This window comes from Rhinoraja longicauda, chromosome 2 (assembly GCF_053455715.1).
Source record: "Rhinoraja longicauda isolate Sanriku21f chromosome 2, sRhiLon1.1, whole genome shotgun sequence".
Taxonomy (NCBI): domain Eukaryota; kingdom Metazoa; phylum Chordata; class Chondrichthyes; order Rajiformes; family Arhynchobatidae; genus Rhinoraja; species Rhinoraja longicauda.
In genome coordinates, this window is record NC_135954.1 from 110,862,212 (window position 1) to 110,882,123 (window position 19,912).

The following is a 19,912-nucleotide window of genomic DNA, read 5'->3' on the forward strand; positions in this document are numbered from 1 at the left end:
CCTTCCATCCAGAGATGCTGCCTGTCCCGCTGAGTTACTCCAGCATTTTGTGTCTGTCTTCGGTGTAAACCTGCGCCTGCAGTTCCTTCCTACACACTGGGCAAGGAAGTCGTCAGCTGTCCAGACCCTCTGGCGTTTTCCCCTGCCCCTCCTGCCCGTCGCCTCCCCGCTGCCTCTCCTCCTCCTCCAGCTGCCTCTGCTCCTCTTCCTCCTGTTGCCTCAGTTTCCTCTCCATGTCCTCGGGGATCTCTACTTCCAGAAGGTTCTCCATGTCGGCCTCGGGCTCGTCGGAGATCAGCACCTGGGACGGGGGAGTGGGGGGGAGGGGGTCACAGTGGCGGAACGTTACCCTCTGTGAATGACGAGCGGGGAGGGTCACATCACAGCCCCCATCTATCCCTCTCCCCCCTCCCCGAAATCCAGCCGGGCGCTCCCTTGGCCCTGCACCCCAGCCCTGACCCTCGGTGGCAGTGCTGCACTCCCACTGCCCCCAATATAGGAACCATCCCTCCACACCGCCTCTCACACCTCCCTCCCTAGCCCTGATTCCCCCCCAGGCTCCCTCTGCACTGCCCCTCCCCCATCGCCACCACCCCTCCCCCATCACTACCCCCCTCCCCCATCACCAGGGTGGTGAAGAAGGCTCTTGGCGTGTTGGGTCATCAGGGCTGTGATATAGAAGTTGAGACTAGACGTTGACAAGGCCGCCGCGTTCAGAGTGACGGGTTCAGCTTTGGGCATCCTGCTTTTAGAAAGGACATCACGAGATTGATCCCTGGGATGGCGGGACTATCACATGAGGAAAGATTGAAAAGACTGGGCTTGTATTCACTGGAGTTTAGAAGGATGAAAGGGGATCTTATAGAGACGTATAAAATTATAAAAGGACTGGACAAGCTAGATGCAGGGAAGATGTTCCCAATGTTGGGGGAGTCCAGAACCAGGGGCCAGTCTTAGAATAAAGGGGAGGCCATTTAAAACTGAGGTGAGAAAAAAAAAATCACCCAGAGACTTGTGAATTTGTGGAATTCTCTGCCACAGAGGGCAGTGGAGGCCAAATCACTGGATGAATTTAAGAGACAGTTAGATAGAGCTCTAGGGGCTAGAGGAATCAAGGGATATGGGGAGAAGTTGGGCACAGGTTACTGATTGTGGATGATCAGCCATGATCACAATGAATGGCGGTGCTGGCTCAAAGGGTCGAATGGCCTCCTCCTGCACCTATTGTCTATGTCCATGTATATGGAAACTTTCTCTTAAACTGGAAAGATTGCAGAGAAGATATACAAGGATGTTGCCAGGACTCAAGGGCCTGAGCTATAGGGAGAGATTGTGTAAGAAAATAACTGCAGATGCTGGTACAAATCGAAGGTATTTATTCACAAAATGCTGAGTTTCTCCACAATGAATGGCGGTGATGGCTCGAAGGGCCAATTGGCCTCCTCCTGCACCTATTCTCTATGTTTCTATGTTACAATAACGACATTTAAAAGGCATTTGAATCAGTACCAGGATAGGGAAGGTTTATCATATCATCATATCATATATATACAGCCGGAAACAGGCCTCTTCGGCCCTCCAAGTCCGTGCCGCCCAGTGATCCCCGCACATTAACACTATCCTACACCCACTAGGGACAATTTTTACATTTACCCAGCCAATTAACCTACATACCTGTACGTCTTTGGAGGGACAAGGAACAGACGCGGGCAAATGGGATGACCTTACATGGGGCATGTTGGTGGGCATGGATGGGTTGGGCGGTAGAGCCTGTTTTTATGCTGTACTGTTGTCCAGGTGACTGGGAGAGACCAGCTGCCACAGTGACTGATGCTGCTGCCCTCTGCGACCGCGATCCCCTCTGCGACTCACCTCAATCAGCTTCAGGCAGGTCGCTCCAACCTGTGGCTCCTCCTCCCACTTGTGCAGCTCCCTGAGGATCACGTAGGCATTCTTCTCCCTCACCACCTTACGCCCGTTCTTAGTCGCCACCAGCTAGGGCAGAGAGTCAGCAGAGATTAACACAGACGATAGGCACAAAAAGCTAGAGGGTAACTCAGCGGGACAGGCAGCAGTCCGAAGAAGGGTCTTGACCCGAAATGTCACCCGTTCCTTCTCTCCACAGATGCTGCCTGTCCCGCTGAGTTACTCCAGCTTTTTGCGTCTATCGTTGGTTTAAACCAGCATCTGCAGTTACTTCCTACACTAGAGATTAACACAGAACAGATACGTTCATGGATAGGACAGGTTTGGACGGATATGGACCAAACGTGGGCAGGTGGGACTAGTGTAGCTGGGACATGTTGGCCAGTGTGGGCAAGTTTTGTCCCACTCCCGCCTCTCTCTTCCATCTTTCTCCTCCTTACTACAATCAGTCTGAAGAACCACCACGGCCCAAAAGGTCGTCTGTCCATGTTCTCCAGAGATGCTGCCAGACCTGCTGAGTCGCTCCTGCACTTTGTGTGTCCTTTTTGTAAACCACGGTGGCGCGGCGATGGAGTTGCCGCCTCACCGCACGCCAGAGACACCGGGTTCGATCCTGACTACGGGTGCTGTCTGTGTGGAGTTTGTACGTTCTCCCCGTGACCGACATGGGTTTTCTCCGGGTGCTCCGGTTTCCTCCCGCACTCCAAAGGAGTACAGGTCTGTAGGTTAATTGGCTTCGGTAAAATTGTAAATTTTGTGTGTCGGATGTGCGGGGGATCACGGGTCAGCACGGACTCGGTGGGCCGAAGGGCTGTAACTCTAAATTAAACTCAACTTACCTGCAGGTCCGTGTGCTTCCAAGGGTGACTGTGGTGTGGGGACAGCTCTGTGGTGCTGGGAGGCTCAGTGAGGACACGGGGGGGGGGGGGGTCACACGCACACGTACCAGATTTATGGCCTCCAGGAGCATCCTCCGGATATCCGAGTTCTGCTCCCGCTTTTTGTTCTCCGGCAGGTACTGCAGATCCTCGGGCAAGCCTGGGTCAGAGGGCAGAGGCGGGTCAGAGGGCAGAGGCGGGTCAGAGGGCAGAGGCAGGCCAAAGGTCAAGGAACGGGCTAGGGTCTAAGGGTAGAGCCACAGCCTCACAGCGCCAGAGACCCGGGTCCCATCCTGACCTCACCTACTGTCTGTGCGGAGTTTGCACGTTCTCCCTGTGACCGTGTGGGTTTCCTCCGGGTGCTCCGGTTTCCTCCCACATCCTAAAGACGTGCGGGTTTGTAGGTTAATTGGTCTCTGCAAATTTCCCCTAATGTTTAGGGAGTGGATGTGAAATTGGAATAACATGGTCTTTTAGATTTTAAAGATAGAGCTGGGAAACAGGCCCTTTGTCATCAAGTCCGCGCCGACCAGCGATCCCCTTGCACATTAATTTATTCACAAAATGCTGGAGTAACTCAGCAGGTCAGGCAGCATCTCAGGAGAGAGACCCATTCCTTCTATCCTACGATGCTGCCTGACCTGCTGAGTTACTCCAGCATTTTGTGAATAAATACCTTCGATTTGTACCAGCATCTGCAGTTATTTTCTTACACTACCTTGCACATTAACACTATCCTATAAACTGGGGACAATTTACAATTTTACCGAAGTCAATGAACCTACAATCCTGTACGTCTTTGGAATGGGGGTGGGGTGGGGGGGAACCGGAGCATCCGGAGAAAACCCACGTGGTCATGGGGGAGAATGTACAAATTCCACACAGCCAGCAGCCGTAGTCAGGATCGAACCCAGATCTCTGGCGCTGTCAGGCAGCTACTCTACCAGCCAGCAAACTAGCCTGAAAGGGTGATCAATGGTCGGCGTGGACTCAGTGGGCCGAAGGGCCTGATTACAGGCTGTAAACCAGGACGTCAGTCGTCAAAATGGAGGCTTGTGTTTTGCAGAAATGTGCGGGAGGGATCGAGCTGGGTGGGGGCAGGTAGGTCGAGTAGGGGATTGCGTGCAGTTTTGGTCTCCTAGTTTGAGAAAGGACATCCTTGCTACTGAGGCAGTGCAGCGTAGGTTCACGAGGTTAATCCCCGGGATGGCGGGACTGTCATATGAGGAAAGATTGGAAAGACTGGGCTTGTATTCACTGGAGTTTAGAAGGTTGAGAGGGGATCTTATAGAAACGTATAAAATTATAAAAAGACTGGACAAGCTAGATGCAGGAAAAATGTTCCCAATGTTGGGGGTGTCCAGAACCAGGGTCCACGGTCTAAGAATAAAGGGGAGACCATTTAAAACTGTGATGGGAAAAAAAAAATTCACGCAGAAAGTTGTGAATTTGTGGAATTCTCTGCCACAGAGGGCAGTGGAGACCAATTTACTGGATGAACTTAAAAGAGAGTTAGATAGAGCTCCAGGGGCTAGCGGAATCAAGGGGTATGGGGAGAAGGCAGGCACGGGTTACTGATTGTGGATGATCAGCCATGATCGCAATGTGGCAGAGAATTACACACATTCACAACTCTCTGGGTGAAAACCACAAATTCACAACTCTCTGAGTTAATCCAGCATTCTGTGTCTATCTTCAGTGTAAACCAGCATCTGCAGTTCCTTCCCACACAAGTGATAGGTGGATACGGCTGAGGTGCGGTGGGGGTTTGATCGGCAGATGGGTGAAGTCAGTGACACAAGCTAGAGGTGAAAAGGAGAACAAAGGGTTGAGAAGAGGAGGAGTGAAATATAAAGCCGCAGGGAAGGATATGGGTGGAAGGGGAAAGTGGAGGAGGAAAAGAAGGATAAAAGGGAAATCTGTGATTCGGGGATAGGAGATGAGTGAGCGGAGGAGGGGAAAAGAGCAGGGTGACTGATGAGGTGGGAGAAATGCCTTCTCCCCACCACTCCATCAGTCTGAAGAATGGTCCTGACCCAAAACGTCATCTGTCTCTTTCCCTCCACAGATGCTGCCTGACCCTCTGAGTTCCTCCAGTTCTTGCAGCATTCTGCTGCCTCTTGTGCCTCCATTTTACTGACATTTGACCACGTTGGAGAGGATTCTTCAGGATAGGATTTACTCCTATTTGGAAGCACACGGTCGTGTTTTACTAATTCGGTTTGAGTTTTTTGAGGAGGTGAAGAAGATTATGAACGAGGGTATTATCTACACGGGTTTTAGTAAGGCATTTGATAACGTCCTTCATGGTAGGCTGATCGAGAAGATCAAGATGCATGAGATTAACAGTGACTTGATCGTATGGATTTAGAACTGGCTTATTGATAGAGGCAGGGGAGTCGTTACGGGAAGGTTGGGAAAGCTTTGGAAAGACTCTTCTCCCCGCTCCCATCAGGCAAAAGGTATAGACGTGTGAAAACGCACACCTCCAGATTCAGGGACAGTTTCTTCCCAACTGTTATCAGGCAACTGAATCATCCTCCCACAACCAGAGAGCAGTGCTGAACTACTATCTACCTCATTGGTGACCCTCGGACTATCTTTGATCGGACTTTGCTGGCTTTACCTTGTGCTAAACGTTATTCCCTTATCATGTATCTTATATACTGTGAATGGATTGAATGGCCGTCTGTACGGAGTTTGTTCGTTCTCCCTGTGACCTGCGTGGGTTTTCTCCGAGATCTTCGGTTTCCTCCCACACTCCAAAGACGTGCAGGCTTGTAGGTTAATTGGCTGGGTTAATTAAATGTAAAAATTGTCCCTAGTGTGTGTAGGATAGTGTTAGTGTGCGGGGATCGCTGGGCGGCGCGGACCCGGTGGGCCGAAGGGCCTGTTTCCGCGCTGTATCTCTAAATCTAAATCTAATAATATGTGTAGGAAAAAAAACTGCAGATGCTGAAGAAGGGTCTCAACATGAAACGTCACCCATTCCTTCTCTCCCGAGGTGCTGCCTGACCCGCTGAGTTGCTCCAGCATTTTGTGTCTACCTTTGAATGTAATCATATGTTGTCTTCCCGCTGACTGGAGAGCACGCAACAAAAGCTTTTCACTGTACCTCGGCACACGTGACAGTAAACTAAACTAAACTAAACTGAACTGAGAGTGCTGAGGAAGGTTGCCAAGATGATGCCTGGATCAGAGGGTATTTAAAAAAAGAGGTTGGAGAGACGTGGGAGTGTTTTTTCCTGAAATGCCAGAGGTAGACGGGAACATCAACAGTTAAAACCGTTCAGACACAAAATGCTGGAGCAACTCAGCGGGTCAGGCAGCATCGCTGGGGAGAAGGAATGGGTGACGTTTCGGGTCGAGACCCTCCTTCAGATAGTTAAAACCTTTTACCTGGAATAGAAATATAAAATCCTAGACGGCATAGCTTTAAAGTGAGAGAGGCAAAGTTTGATGGAGGTGCATGGGCCTGTTGTCTTTACACAGGGGGTGGTGAGTGCCTGGAACATGCTCCCAGGTGGAGACAGCATATATGATAGTGATATTAAAGACTTTGGGATAGGCACATGGATGTGCAGGGAATTAAGGGGCAAGTAGATAAAAGTCTTAACATCTTGTTTGGCACAGATATTGTGGGCCAAAGAGCCTATTCCTGTGCTGTACTGTTCTACACCGATCAGACAAAACATTATAACCACTGACAGGCGAAGTGAATAACATTGGTTATCTTGTTACAATGGCACCTGTCAAGGGGTGGGATATATTAGGCAGCAAGTGAACAGTCAGTTCTTGAAGTTGATGTGTTGGATGCAGAAATGGGCAGGAGTAAAGACCCGAGTGACTTTGACAAGGGCCAAATTGTTCTGGCCAGACGACTGGGTCAGAGCATCTCTGAAACGGCAAGGCTTGTGGGGTGCTCCCGGTCAGCAGTGGTGAGTACCTACCGACAGTGGTCCGAGGAGGGACAAACCACAAACCGGCGACAGGGTGTTGGGAGCCCAAGGCTCATCGATGCACGAGGGCAACGAAGGCTATCCCGAACCGACAGAAGGTCTACTGTGGCACAAGTCACAGAAAATTTTAATGGTGGTCACGGGAGGAATGTGTCACAATACACAGTGCATCGCACCCTGCTGTGTATGGGGTTGCACACGGAGGACCAACAGCATATTAGGCAGGTGGTCATAATGTTTTGGCTCATCAGGTCATAATGTTTTGGCTGATCGTTGTAATAATAATAAGTACTTTATTTGTCCCACAACGGGGAAAATTGCAGGCTGACAGCAGCAAAATGGATAGCAAAAATAAATGAACATTCATTAAAAAATTAAAATAGCGGTAATTATCTTCATTCACTGGTCTGCTAGAAGGACCTCCTATATCTCTCCTTCACACACTTGGGGTGAAGGAGTCTGTCACTGAAGGAGCTGCTCAGTGCAGTGACAGTGTCCTGCATGGGGTGGGAGTCGTTGTCCAGCAGCGATGTTATCTTTGCCATCATCCTCTTCTCTCCCACCACCTGCACTGAGTCGAGGGGGCAACCCAGGACAGAGCTGGCCTTCCTGACCAGTTTATCCAACGACTCCAGCAGACCACTCCATAGAAAATGGCCGATGCCACCACAGTGTCGAAGAAGGTCCTCAGGAGTGCCCCCTGCACTCCACAAGGACCTGAGTCTCATCAGCAGGTACAGTCTGCTCTGGCCTTTCTTATAAAGTGCATTATTGCTATCAGTCCAGTCCAGTTTATAGTTCAGGTAAACACCCAGTCCACACTCTCAATGTTCATTCCCTGGATGTTCACCGATGTCGAGGGGACATTCTAACTGTTAAGATTTCAGAGCAAAGATCAATGTGCTGCTAGTTTCTGTTTCGATGTTTTGCTGCCAGAGACCGCGACTTCCCTTGTTGCTCCCTCACTACCTACCTTCCATTTCCTCTTCGCTCAGCTCCTCTGGGCCGGCCAAGGGCAGCAGCAAGAAGGGAAGGATGTCCACTTCGGGGCCCAGCAACCAGTCGTGAGAGTCTGGGGGGGGGGGGGGGGGGAAAGACACAATGGGTTCACACAATCTGCCGAGAGCTCAGGGAGATCTGCACCGTAGAAACGCCAAATCTGGCAATAGACAATAGACAATAGGTGCAGGAGGAGGCCATTCGGCCCTTCGAGCCAGCACCAACATTCAATGTGATCATGGCTGATCATTCTCAATCAGTACCCCGTTCCTGCCTTCTCCCCATACCCCCTGACTCCGCTATCCTTAAGAGCTCTATCTAGCTCTCTCTTGAATGCATTTAGAGAATTGGCCTCCACTGCCTTCTGAGGCAGAAAATTCCACAGATTCACAACTCTCTGACTGAAAAAGTTTTTCCTCATCTCAGTTCTAAATGGTCTACCCCTTATTCTTAAACCGTGGCCCTTGTTCTGGACTCCCCCAACATTGGGAACATGTTTCCTGCCTCTAACGTGTCCAACCCCTTAATAATCTTATACGTTTCGATAAGATCTCCTTTCATCCTTCTAAATTCCAGTGTATACAAGCCTAGTCGCTCCAGTCTTTGATCCGCCACATTGTCTGAGTGGATATTCAGAAGATAAGACACAAAAAGCTTGAGTAACTCAGCGGGTCGGGCAGCATCTCTGGAGAGAAGTAATAGGTGACGTTTCGGGTCGAGACCCTTCTTCAGAGTGAGAGTCAGGGGAGAGGGAAACGACCCTCTGAGTTACTCCAGCATCTTGTGTCTGCCTTTGTTTGAAACCAGCATGCGGCTCCTTCCTACAAATAATATTCAGACACAGCTGTAGTTTATGAAGTTGTGAAAAAGAACCGACAGAGTTTAGTTCAGATATACAGCACGAAAACAGGCCCTTCGGCCCACCAAGTCCGCGCCGACCAGCGATCCCCGCACATTAGCACTAGGGACAATTTACAATTATACCAAGCCAATCAACCTGCATACCTGTACGTCTTTGGAGTGTGGGAGGAAAGCGAAGATCTCGGAGAAATCCCACGCAGGTCACGGGGAGAACGTACATACTCCGTACAGATCCTGTAGTCGGGATCGAACCCGGGTCTCCGGCGCTGTAAGTGCTGTAAGGCAGCATCGTGAATCTTTGTGGTGTCTGGACTCTCCCTCTATGTCCTCTCCCCACGCTTCCAGGAAACTCCCTCTCCCCTGACTCCAGTTCCCGGGGATTCGCTCTCCCGTGACCCGTGTTCACGAGAAGCTCCATCTCCCTCCCACACCCCTGAACCCCACTCCAAGGAATCTCCCTCTCCCCCTGGAAAAAAAAGTAGTGCATTCACCCTAGCTGTATCCTGCACAATTGTAAACCCTATCAGATCACCCCTCAGCCTCCTGTGCTACAAGAAATAAATACCCACCTTGCCCAACCTCGCTCTGTAGCTCAGTGCCTGGCAACATCCTCCTAAATGGCATGTTGGCCTTCATAACGAGAGGATTTGAGTAGAGGAGTAAAGAGGTCCTTCTGCAGTTGTGAGACCGCACCTGGAGTACTGTGTGCAGTTTTGGTCTCCTAATTTGAGGAAGGACATCCATGCTATTGAGGCAGTGCAGCATAGGTTCAAGAGGTTAATCCCTGGGATGGCGGGACTGTCTTGAGTCAAAAAGTTGACTCAACTTTTTCAGTCAGAGAGTTGTAAATCTGTGGAATTCTCTGCCTCAGAAGGCAGTGGAGGCCAATTCTCTGGATACTTTCACGAGAGAGCTAGATAGAGCTCTTAAAGATAGGGGGGTATGGGGAGAAGGCAGGAACAGAGTATTGATTGTGAATGATCAGCCATGATCACATTGAATGGCGGTGCTGGCTCAAAGGGCCTAATGGCCTACTCCTGCACCTATTGTCTATTGTCTGTCATATCAGGAAAAATTGGAAAGACTGGGCTTGTATTCACTGGCGTTTAGAAGGATGAGAGGGGGTCTTATGGAAACATATAAAATTATAAAAGGACTGGACAAGCTAGATGCAGGAAAAATGTTCCCAATGTTGGGGGAGTCCAGAACCAGGGGCCACAGTCTAAGAATAAAGGGGAGGCCATTTAAAACTGAGGTGAAGAAAAACTTTTTCACCTAGAGAGTTGTGAATTTGTGGAATTCTCTGCCACAGAAGGCAGTGGAGGCCAATTCACTGGATGAATTTAAAAGAGAGTTAGATAGAGCTCTAGGGGCTAGCGGAATCAAGGGGTATGGGGAGAAGGCAGGCACGGGTTACTGATGATCAGCCATGATCACAATGAATGGCGGTGCTGGCTCGAAGGGCCGAATGGCCTCCTCCTGCACCTATTTTCTATGTTTTTCTGTTTAAATCTTTTCAGCACTTCTTTTCAGCTGAACGGCATCTTTAATATCAATGTATTTTCCGAAATTGAGTTAAATTGAAGATAGATAATGGCTTGATAAAATGGCGCAGCGCGCGGAGTGGAAGAACCTGTTCCTGAGTCTGGTGTCTCTGAGGATCCTTCATTGCTTCTACTCTGGGGCTGTAGAGAGCATCCTGTCCGGCAACATTACAGTCTGGTTTGGGAACAGCTCTGCCCAGGACAGGATGGCCCTGCAGAGAGTAGTGCGTTCGGCAGAACGCACCATGGGAACTACACTCGTCCCCCCTGCAGGACCTATACATCAGGAGGTGCAGATCCAGAGCAAGCAAGATCATGAGGGACCCCTGCCACCCCAGCAACGGACTGTTCCAGATGCTACGATCAGGCAAACGCCTCCGCTGTCACGCTGTAAAAACGGAGAGAATGAGACGGAGTTTCTTCCCACAGGCCATCAGGACTGTCAACTTTTATAACCCCAGAGACCACATTTTTGTCTACACTATAGTAACTTATTAACTTATTTATATGCTGTAACTGTAATTCTTTTTTGTGTACAATCCGCAGGCACTTGCCACTTTCATTTCACTGCACATCGTGTATGTGTATGTGACAAATAAATTTGACTTGACTTGGTGGTGTGCGCTTTCAAGCTTCTGTATCCTCTGCCGGCAGTCTGTGTGACTGCAGAAGTACAGCGGTGGGTGGCACAGCGCCTGAGACCCGGGTTCGATCCTGACTACGGGTGCTGTCTGTATGGAGTTTGCACGTTCTCCCTGTGGGCTTTCTCCAGGAGCTCCGCTTTCCTCCCACATCCCAAAGACGTACAGGTTTGTAGGTTGTGTAGGAAAAAAAAACTGCAGATGCTGGTTTAAATCGAATGCTGGAGTAACTCAGCGGGTCAGGCAGCATCTCTGGAGAGAAGGGATGGGTGAGGTTTCGGGTCAGACTGAAGAAGGGTCTCGACCTGAAACGTCATCCATTCCTTCTCTCCAGAGATGCTGCCTGACCCGCTGAGTTACTCCAGCATTTTGTGTCTACCTCAGGTTTGCAGGTTTAATTGGCTTGATAAAAATTGTAAATCGTCCCTAGTGTTTGTAGGACAGTGCTAGTGTGCGGGGATCGCTGGTCGGCACAGACTCGGCTGGCCGAAAGGCCTATTTCGGCGCCGTAACTCTCAAGTAAACTAAACTAAATGAACCGGTAACCAGGCTTTTGGTTGTGTTTTGGCCAGAGTGCAGGGCCGGGGTTTGTAGATGGCGTTCGGTGAATGGAGGCGAGGAGAGACGAGACACTCACCGTAGTCGAAGCAGCAGTTACGTAGCGTGCCCACCACGCCTCTCGACGCACACACGAACCCTCGTACTGGGTGTAAGGGAGCAGACGCTGCACGACACACCTGTGGAGCAGAGCACACCGGCTAAAAGAGGAGTCACTGCACTCAGTCAGGCCGGTAACACCTAACAATCGCAGTGTAGATGCGCAGGGCACAGCCAACAATAGACAATAGGTGCAGGAGTAGGGCCATTCGGCCCTTCGAGCCAGCAACACCAAGGCTCCGTTGGGGGAGGGCCACAGTCTAGGGTCCTTCCACTACTGGGTGTCCTAGTGCATCAGTCACTGAAAGGAAGCATGTAGGTACTGCAGGCAGTGAAGAAAGCCAATGGAACGTTGGCCTTCATAACAAGAGGAGTTGAGTATAGGAGCAAAGAGGTCCTTCTGCAGTTGTACAGGGCCCTAGTGAGACCGCACCTGGAGTACTATGTGCAGTTTTGGTCTCCAAATTTGAGGAAGGATATTCTTGCTATTGAGGGCGTGCAGCGTAGGTTTACTAGGTTGATTCCCGGAATGGCGGGACTGTCATATGTTGAAAGACTGGAGCAACTAGGCTTGTATACGCTGGAATTTAGAAGGATGAGAGGGGATCTTATCGAAACATATAAGATTATTAAGGGGTTGGACACGTTAGAGGCAGGAAACATGTTCCCAATGTTCGGGAGTCCAGAACCAGGGGCCACAATTTAAGAATAAGGGGTAGGCCATTTAGAACGGAGATGAGGAAAAACTATTTCAGTCAGAGAATTGTAAATCTATGGATTCACTGCCTCAGAAGGCAGTGGAGGCCAATTCTCTGAATGCATTCAAGAGAGAGCTAGATAGAGCTCTTAAGGATAGCGGAGTCAGGGGGTATGGGGAGAAGGCAGGAATGGGGTACTGAATGAGAATGATCAGCCATGATCACATTGAATGGTGGTGCTGGCTCGAAGGGCCGAATGGCCTCCTCCTGCACCTATTGTCTATTGGTATCACAGGTACTGACCTCCCCACCATCCAAGGGGTCTACAGGAAGAATCTGAAGACGGGTCTCGACCCGAAACGTCACCTATTCGTGTCGAAGAAAGGTCTCGACCCGAAATGTCACCTATTCCAGTCTGAAGAAGGGTCTCGACCCGAAACGTCACCCATTCCTTCTCTCCACAGATACTGTCTGACCCGCTGAGTTACTCCAGCTTTTTGTGTCTATCTTGGGTGTACAGAAAGCACTACCTCAAAAAGGCATCCAGCACCATCATAGAGCCACACCACCCTGGCCACCGGGAAGAATGTACAGGAGCATGTAAACCCGGACCAGGTTCCAAAAAGGATGAGGGTGATCATATAGAAACAGAGCAGACCCAATGGGCCGAATGGCCCACTTCTGCCCCTATGTTTAGCATTTGTTTGAGTGAGTTAATCGTCTGTAGTTTCCTTTACTTGGTAGATAGTTACATAGTTAGCTGGTTAGTAGTGCAGAGGTGGTGAGAGCAGGTATTGAGTGGGGTTGTTCTGGGATGCCAGAACTAACTGCGATGGTACAAACGGCAGCGACCCGTAGCGAGCCGCAGCTCGCTTCACGGCATGACCGCCAGACCCACGGGTGACGGGAGGATAAGGGGGGTTGAGGGGTTATGGAGTGGGTGAGGGGCGGGGGAGGAGGGATAAGAGGGGTTAAGGGAGGATGTAGTGGGCGAGGGGCGGAAGAGAATGGGATAAGGGGGGTTGAGGGAAGATGGAATGGGCGAGGGGCGGGAGGAGGATGGGATAAGGTGGGGTTGAGAGGGGGAGTGGGTGAGGGGCTGGGGAGGAGGGGTGATAAGGGAGGATGGAGTGGGTGAGGGGCGGGGGAGGGGAGGAGGATGGGATAAGGGAGGGATAAGGTTGAGGGGTTATGGAGTGGGTGAGGGGAGGAGGATGGGATAAGGGGGGTTGAGGGGGGCATGGAGTGGGTGAGGGGCGGGGAGGATGGAGTGGGCGAGGGGGATGGAGTGGGCGAGGGAGGGGGGGGATGGAGTGGGTGAGGGGCGGGGGGTGGAGGAGGAGGGGGATAGAGTGGGTGAGGGGGCGGGGAGGAGGATGGGATAAGGGGGGCTGAGGGGTGGGGTGGAGTGGGTGAGTGGGGAGTGGGGGAGGGGAGGATGGGGGAGGGGAGGAGAGGTTTGGACTTAAGAGGGTCCGCAGCAGCTAGTAGTAATTTAATGTCGCGAGATAACATAGTTCACGAGAAGAAGCAGACCTGTCTTTATCCAGTATGAACCGCCTGGCTTCTGGTAACTGAGTCAGGTTGGATAGCAGAGGTCCCAGGTAGTGGAGGGTGACCTTCTTGTTGTAGCCCTCTGTGCAGAAGACCTCCACGATCTTGGCCAAGCCCACGTCCTGGTTCTGGATGGCGCGCAACACCTCTCTGCAGGTGTCCGCACTGCGAGAGAGGTTGGAGAGGATGGAGCAGATCTGGTCGGAGAAGTCACACTCGGGGTCACAGAGGCTCCTCAGCAGATGGGGGAGAAGGTCGACCTCGTGGACCAGGGGCCGGTGGACAATCTCGTCCGCCGACAGGTTGACCAAGGCCCGGTAGCAGTCCTTCACCAGGGCCCCACAACGCTCGCCAGTCAGGGTGAGGAGAGCCTGCAGAAAGGCCACGTTCTGGGCCAGGAAGCTCCTCCCTTCCACGCTCCCAGTCAGCCCCAGCACGCAGTCGGTCGCCTGGCTCCGAACATCCGGACGGATTCCCGGTGACAGGAAGGACAGGAGCTCGCGGGCACGTGCATCCTCCAACATGTCGGCCGTCCAAGGCCTGGGCAATCAGTCTGCCGAGGGACAAGTAAGGTTTAGTGGAGCAACAAGGAACGGCAGACGCTGGTTTACAAAAAAACCCCACACAAAGTGCTCGAATAACACAGCGGATCAGGCAGCATCTCCGCCCGGATGCTGAACATGGATGGGCGACATCTCAGGTTGGGACCCTTCCTCAGAAGCTGGGGAAGTAGAGTCTGACGGAGGGTCCCGCCCCAAAACATCACCGATCCATGTTCTCCAGAGATGCTGCCTGACCCGCTGAGTTACTCCAGCATTTGGTGTCTATCTTCACACTAGATCTGAAGTCTGATGAAGGTTCTCGACCCGAGACGTCACCAATTCCTTCTCTCCAGAGTTGCTGTCTAACCCGTTGAGTTACTCCAGCTTTTTGTGTCTATCTTCGGCTTAAGTGGCATCTGCAGTTCCTTGCTGCACGCTAGTTCTATGTTATCCCAATTTCCCACCTACTCCCCACACACCAATGGAGGGTGGGGTGGGGGGGGGGGGGGGAAGAGAATCCGGGGCAAGAGAGGGGAATATGAGTGGAGGGAGGGGGTAATCTGAGGCAGGGGGGAGGGAGGGAAACCAAGGCAAGGGGAAGGAGGTGAATCTGAAATAATGGGAGGGGAACAGGGAAATCTGGGGCGGAGGGGAACAGGGAAATCTGGGGCGGGGGGGGGGGGGGGGGATTTTGGGCAGGGGAGGAGGGGACTGGGAAAGGGGTGATCTAGGAATGGGTAGATCTACGAAGGGTATTCTGGGGCAAGAGGGGGGGGGGGTTAGGACAAGGGGATCTGGGACTCGTTCCCTCCCATATTCCCTCTCCACCCCATACCTTCCCCTCCCCCCTTATTCCCTCACTACCCCATTCCCTCTCTACCTTTCCTCCCTTCCCACTCCCCCCTTCCCCTCTCCACTTCACCCCCTACCCTCCCCCCTTCCCCTCTCCACTTCATCCCCCTTTCCTTCCCCCTCTCTCCTTCATTCCCTCTCTCCCCTCCCCATTACCTCTCCAATACATTCCCTCTCCCCCTCATTCTCTCCCCTCCCTCATACCTTATCCCCATTCCCCCTTTCCTCCCCCTATTCCCACTTTCCCCCTCCCCTACCATTCCCTCCCCCCCATTCCCCCCTCTCTCCCCCTTCACCCCCCATTCCCCCTCTCTCCCTTCACCCCCCATTCCCCCCTCTCTCCCCCTTCACCCCCCATTCCCCCCTCTCTCCCTTCACCCCCCATTCCCCCCTCTCTCCCCCTTCACCCCCCATTCCCCCTCTCTCCCTTCACCCCCCATTCCCCCTCTCTCCCTTCACCCCCCATTCCCCCCTCTCTCCCCCTTCACCCCCCCATTCCCCCCTCCCATTTCTTCCCCCTTCACCCCCCCATTCCCCCCTCCCATTTCTTCTCCCCCCCCATTCCCCATCACATCTCCCACTCACCCCGGGTCCACGCGCGCCGCTGCCGTTTGTCCGGATGTCCCGCCCACTGCGCGCTGATTGCCAGCCGGCACCGCCAATGGGACGCGGGGGAGGGGGCGGTGCGAGCGGGGGACGAGTGGGGGGGGGGGGGGCGGGGCGCTGGGGGGGCGGTGCGCGGGTGGGGGCGGGGCGAGGGGAGCAGGGCGAGGGGCCGCGTTGCCCGATGGGAGTTGTAGTCCGAACTGTCACCTCGCCACCGACAGCGGCAAAGATAATAGAGCGCGCGGTGGTGAGGGAGCGCCGCACTGTGGGAGGAGGGGGTGAGGGAGCGCCGCACTGTGGGGGGGGTGGTGAGGGAGCGCCGCACTGTGGGGGGGGTGGTGAGGGAGCGCCGCACTGTGGGGGGGGTGGTGAGGGAGCGCCGCACTGTGGGAGGAGGGGGTGAGGGAGCGCCGCACTGTGGGGGGGGTGTGAGGGAGCGCCGCACTGTGGGGGGGGTGGTGAGGGAGCGCCGCACTGTGGGAGGGGGGTGGTGAGGGAGCGCCGCACTGTGGGGGGGGGGGAGTGAGGGAGCGCCGCACTGTGGGGGGGGGGAAGTGAGGGAGCGCCGCACTGTGGTGGGGTGGTGAGGTGAGGGAGCGCCGCACTGTGGGGGGGGGGGGGAAGTGAGGGAGCGCCGCACTGTGGTGGGGTGGTGAGGGAGCGCCGCACTGTGGGGGGGGGTTGAGGGAGCGCCGCACTGTGGTGGGGTGGTGAGGGAGCGCCGCACTGTGGGGGGGGGGGTGAGGGAGCGCCGCACTGTGGGAGGAGGGGGGTGAGGGAGCGCCGCACTGTGGGGGGGGGGTGAGGGAGCGCCGCACTGTGGTGGGGTGGTGAGGGAGCGCCGCACTGTGGGGGGGGGGGTGAGGGAGCGCCGCACTGTGGGAGGAGGGGGGTGAGGGAGCGCCGCACTGTGGGAGGGGGGGGTGAGGGAGCGCCGGACTGTGGGGGGGGGGGGGGGGGGTGAGGGAGCGCCGCACTGTGGGGGGGGGGGTGAGGGAGCGCCGCACTGTGGGAGGAGGGGGTGAGGGAGCGCCGGACTGGGAGGGGGGGTGAGGGAGCGCCGCACTGTGGGAGGAGGGGGTGAGTGAGCGCCGGACTGTGGGGGGGGGGGGGTGAGGGAGCGCCGCACTGTGGGAGGAAGGGGTGAGGGAGCGCCGGGAGCGCCGCACTGTGGGAGGGGGGGGGGTGAGGGAGCGCCGCACTGTGGGGGGGGGGGGTGAGGGAGCGCCGCACTGTGGGGGGGGGGTGAGGGAGCGCCGCACTGTGGGGGGTGGTATGGGAGCGCCGCACTGTGGGAGCGGCGGTGAGGGAGCGCCGCACTGTGGGTGGGGAGGGGGTGAGGGAGCGCCGCACTGTGGGGGGGGGGGAAGTGAGGGAGCGCCGCACTGTGGTGGGGTGGTGAGGTGAGGGAGCGCCGCACTGTGGGGGGGGGGGGGTGAGGAAGCGCCGCACTGTGGGGGGGGGGGGGAAGTGAGGGAGCGCCGCACTGTGGTGGGGTGGTGAGGGAGCGCCGCACTGTGGGGGGGGGTTGAGGGAGCGCCGCACTGTGGTGGGGTGGTGAGGGAGCGCCGCACTGTGGGGGGGGGGGGTGAGGGAGCGCCGCACTGTGGGAGGAGGGGGGTGAGGGAGCGCCGCACTGTGGGGGGGGGGGGTGAGGGAGCGCCGCACTGTGGTGGGGTGGTGAGGGAGCGCCGCACTGTGGGGGGGGGGGTGAGGGAGCGCCGCACTGTGGGAGGAGGGGGGTGAGGGAGCGCCGCACTGTGGGAGGGGGGGGTGAGGGAGCGCCGGACTGTGGGGGGGGGGGGGGGTGAGGGAGCGCCGCACTGTGGGGGGGGGGGTGAGGGAGCGCCGCACTGTGGGAGGAGGGGGTGAGGGAGCGCCGGACTGGGAGGGGGGGTGAGGGAGCGCCGCACTGTGGGAGGAGGGGGTGAGTGAGCGCCGGACTGTGGGGGGGAGGGGGTGAGGGAGCGCCGCACTGTGGGAGGAAGGGGTGAGGGAGCGCCGGGAGCGCCGCACTGTGGGAGGGGGGGGGTGAGGGAGCGCCGCACTGTGGGGGGGGGGGGTGAGGGAGCGCCGCACTGTGGGGGGGGGGGTGAGGGAGCGCCGCACTGTGGGGGGTGGTATGGGAGCGCCGCACTGTGGGAGCGGCGGTGAGGGAGCGCCGCACTGTGGGTGGGGAGGGGGTGAGGGAGCGCCGCACTGTGGGGGGGGGTGAGGGAGCGCCGCACTGTGAGTGGGGGGGGGTGGTGAGGGAGCGCCGCACTGTGGGGGGGGGGGGGTGGTGAGGGAGCGCCGAACTGAGGGAGCGGAGGTGAGGGAGCGCCGCACTGTGGGTGGGGGGGGTGAGGGAGCGCCGCACTGTGGGGGGGGGGGTGAGGGAGCGCCGCACTGTGGGAGGGGGGGGGTGAGGGAGCGCCGCACTGTGGGGGGGGGGGTGAGGGAGCGCCGCACTGGGGGGTGGTATGGGAGCGCCGCACTGTGGGAGCGGCGGTGAGGGAGCGCCGCACTGTGGGTGGGGGGGGGGTGAGGGAGCGCCGCACTGTGGGGGGGGGGGGTGAGGGAGTGCCGCACTGTGGGGGGGGGTGAGGGAGCGCCGCACTGTGGGGGGGGGGGTGAGGGAGCGCCGCACTGTGTGCGGGGGGGGGGTGAGGGAGCGCCGCACTGTGGGTGGGGGGGGGGTGAGGGAGCGCCGCACTGTGGGTGGGGGGGGGGGTGAGGGAGCGCCGCACTGTGGGTGGGGGGGGGTGGTGAGGGAGTGCCGCACTGAGGGAGCGGAGGTGAGGGACGCCGCACTGAGGGAGCGGAGGTGAGGGAGCGCCGCACTGTGGGTGGGGGGGGGTGGTGAGGGAGCGCCGCACTGAGGGAGCGGAGGTGAGGGAGCGCCGCACTGTGGGTGGGGGGGGGGTGAGGGAGTGCCGCACTGAGGGAGCGGAGGTGAGGGAGCGCCGCACTGTGGGTGGGGGGGGGGGGTGAGGGAGTGCCGCACTGTGGGTGGGGCGGTACTGAGGGTGAGGTGGTGCCAAAAGATTTCCAAATATTCATAACACTGCAGGCAGATTTGTTTTTGGGCCAATGCCCTGGATTGAGGAAGTAGACAAAGACAGGTGAGGTGGAAGGTGAAAGAAGAAATTGCATCAGAGGGTGGTGAATCTGTGGAATTCATTGCCACGGACGTCAGTGGATATTTGTACGGCAGAGATAGATAGATCTGATTAGCACGGGTGCCAGGGATTATGGGGAGAAGGCAGGAGAATGGGTATGAGAAGGAAAAATAGATTAGCGGAGTAGAATTGATGGGCCGAATGGCCTATTTCAGCTCCTAGAAGTTATGAACTTATGAATGAATGAATAGGTTTATTGGCCAAGTATGTGCATATACAAGGAATGTGCTCCGCTCACAAATGACAACACAAACATACAGTTAACATTTAAGAATAAAGCATCAAAACAATAAGGATACACCATTACGGTCTAAACATGTGGGTGAAAATAAACCAGAGCAAAAAAGAAACTAGACTTTGGTTATTGAGTAGAACTACCACTCGTGAAAAAAAACTGTTTTTATGTCTGGCTGTGGTGGCTTTGACAGTCCGGAGTCGCCTTCCAGAGGGAAGTGCTTCAAAGAGTTTGTGGCCAGGGTGAGAGGGGTCAGAGACGATCTTGCCCGCTCACTTCCGGGCCCATTAATATGTACAGTTTGTCAATGGAGGGAAGGTTGCAGCCAACAACCTTCTCAGCTGTGCGAACGATCCGTTGCAGCCTCCGGATGTCGTGCTTGGTGGCTGAGTCAAAGCAGACCATGATGGAGAAGATGAGGACGGACTCAATGATAGCAGTATAGAATTGGACCATCATTGCATGTGGCAGATTGTGTTTCCTCAGCTGCCGCAAGAAGTACATCCTCTGTTGATCCTTTTTGACTGTGGAGTCAATGGTGGCCCCCCATTTAGGGTCCCTGGAGATGATGGTTCCAAGGAACAAATGACTCCACAGATGTGACTGTGGTATTGTTGATGGTGAGTGGGGGAGGGGAGGGGGGATCTCTTCGAAAGTCTACAATTAGTTCCACTGTCTTGAGAGCATTGAGATCCAGGTTGCTGCGATGGCACCAGGACGCCAGCTGTGCCACTTTCCATCTGTAGGCAGATTCCTCCCCATCCTGGATCAGTCCAATCAGGGTTGCGTTATCCGCAAA

General features: G+C 55.3%; 1 protein-coding gene across 1 annotated transcript; it reads right to left on the reverse strand.

Annotated features, from left to right (window-relative positions):
• On the reverse strand, positions 1 to 15,739 carry hgh1 (HGH1 cochaperone). The gene is given in 8 exon segments (XM_078425784.1): positions 1 to 301; positions 1,873 to 1,995; positions 2,873 to 2,964; positions 7,737 to 7,835; positions 11,446 to 11,487; positions 11,490 to 11,545; positions 13,700 to 14,270; positions 15,697 to 15,739. Coding segments are annotated over 7 exon segments (1,143 nt in total). The 5' UTR covers positions 14,242 to 14,270; positions 15,697 to 15,739; the 3' UTR covers positions 1 to 112.
• Positions 15,740 to 19,912: the final 4,173 nt, after the last annotated feature.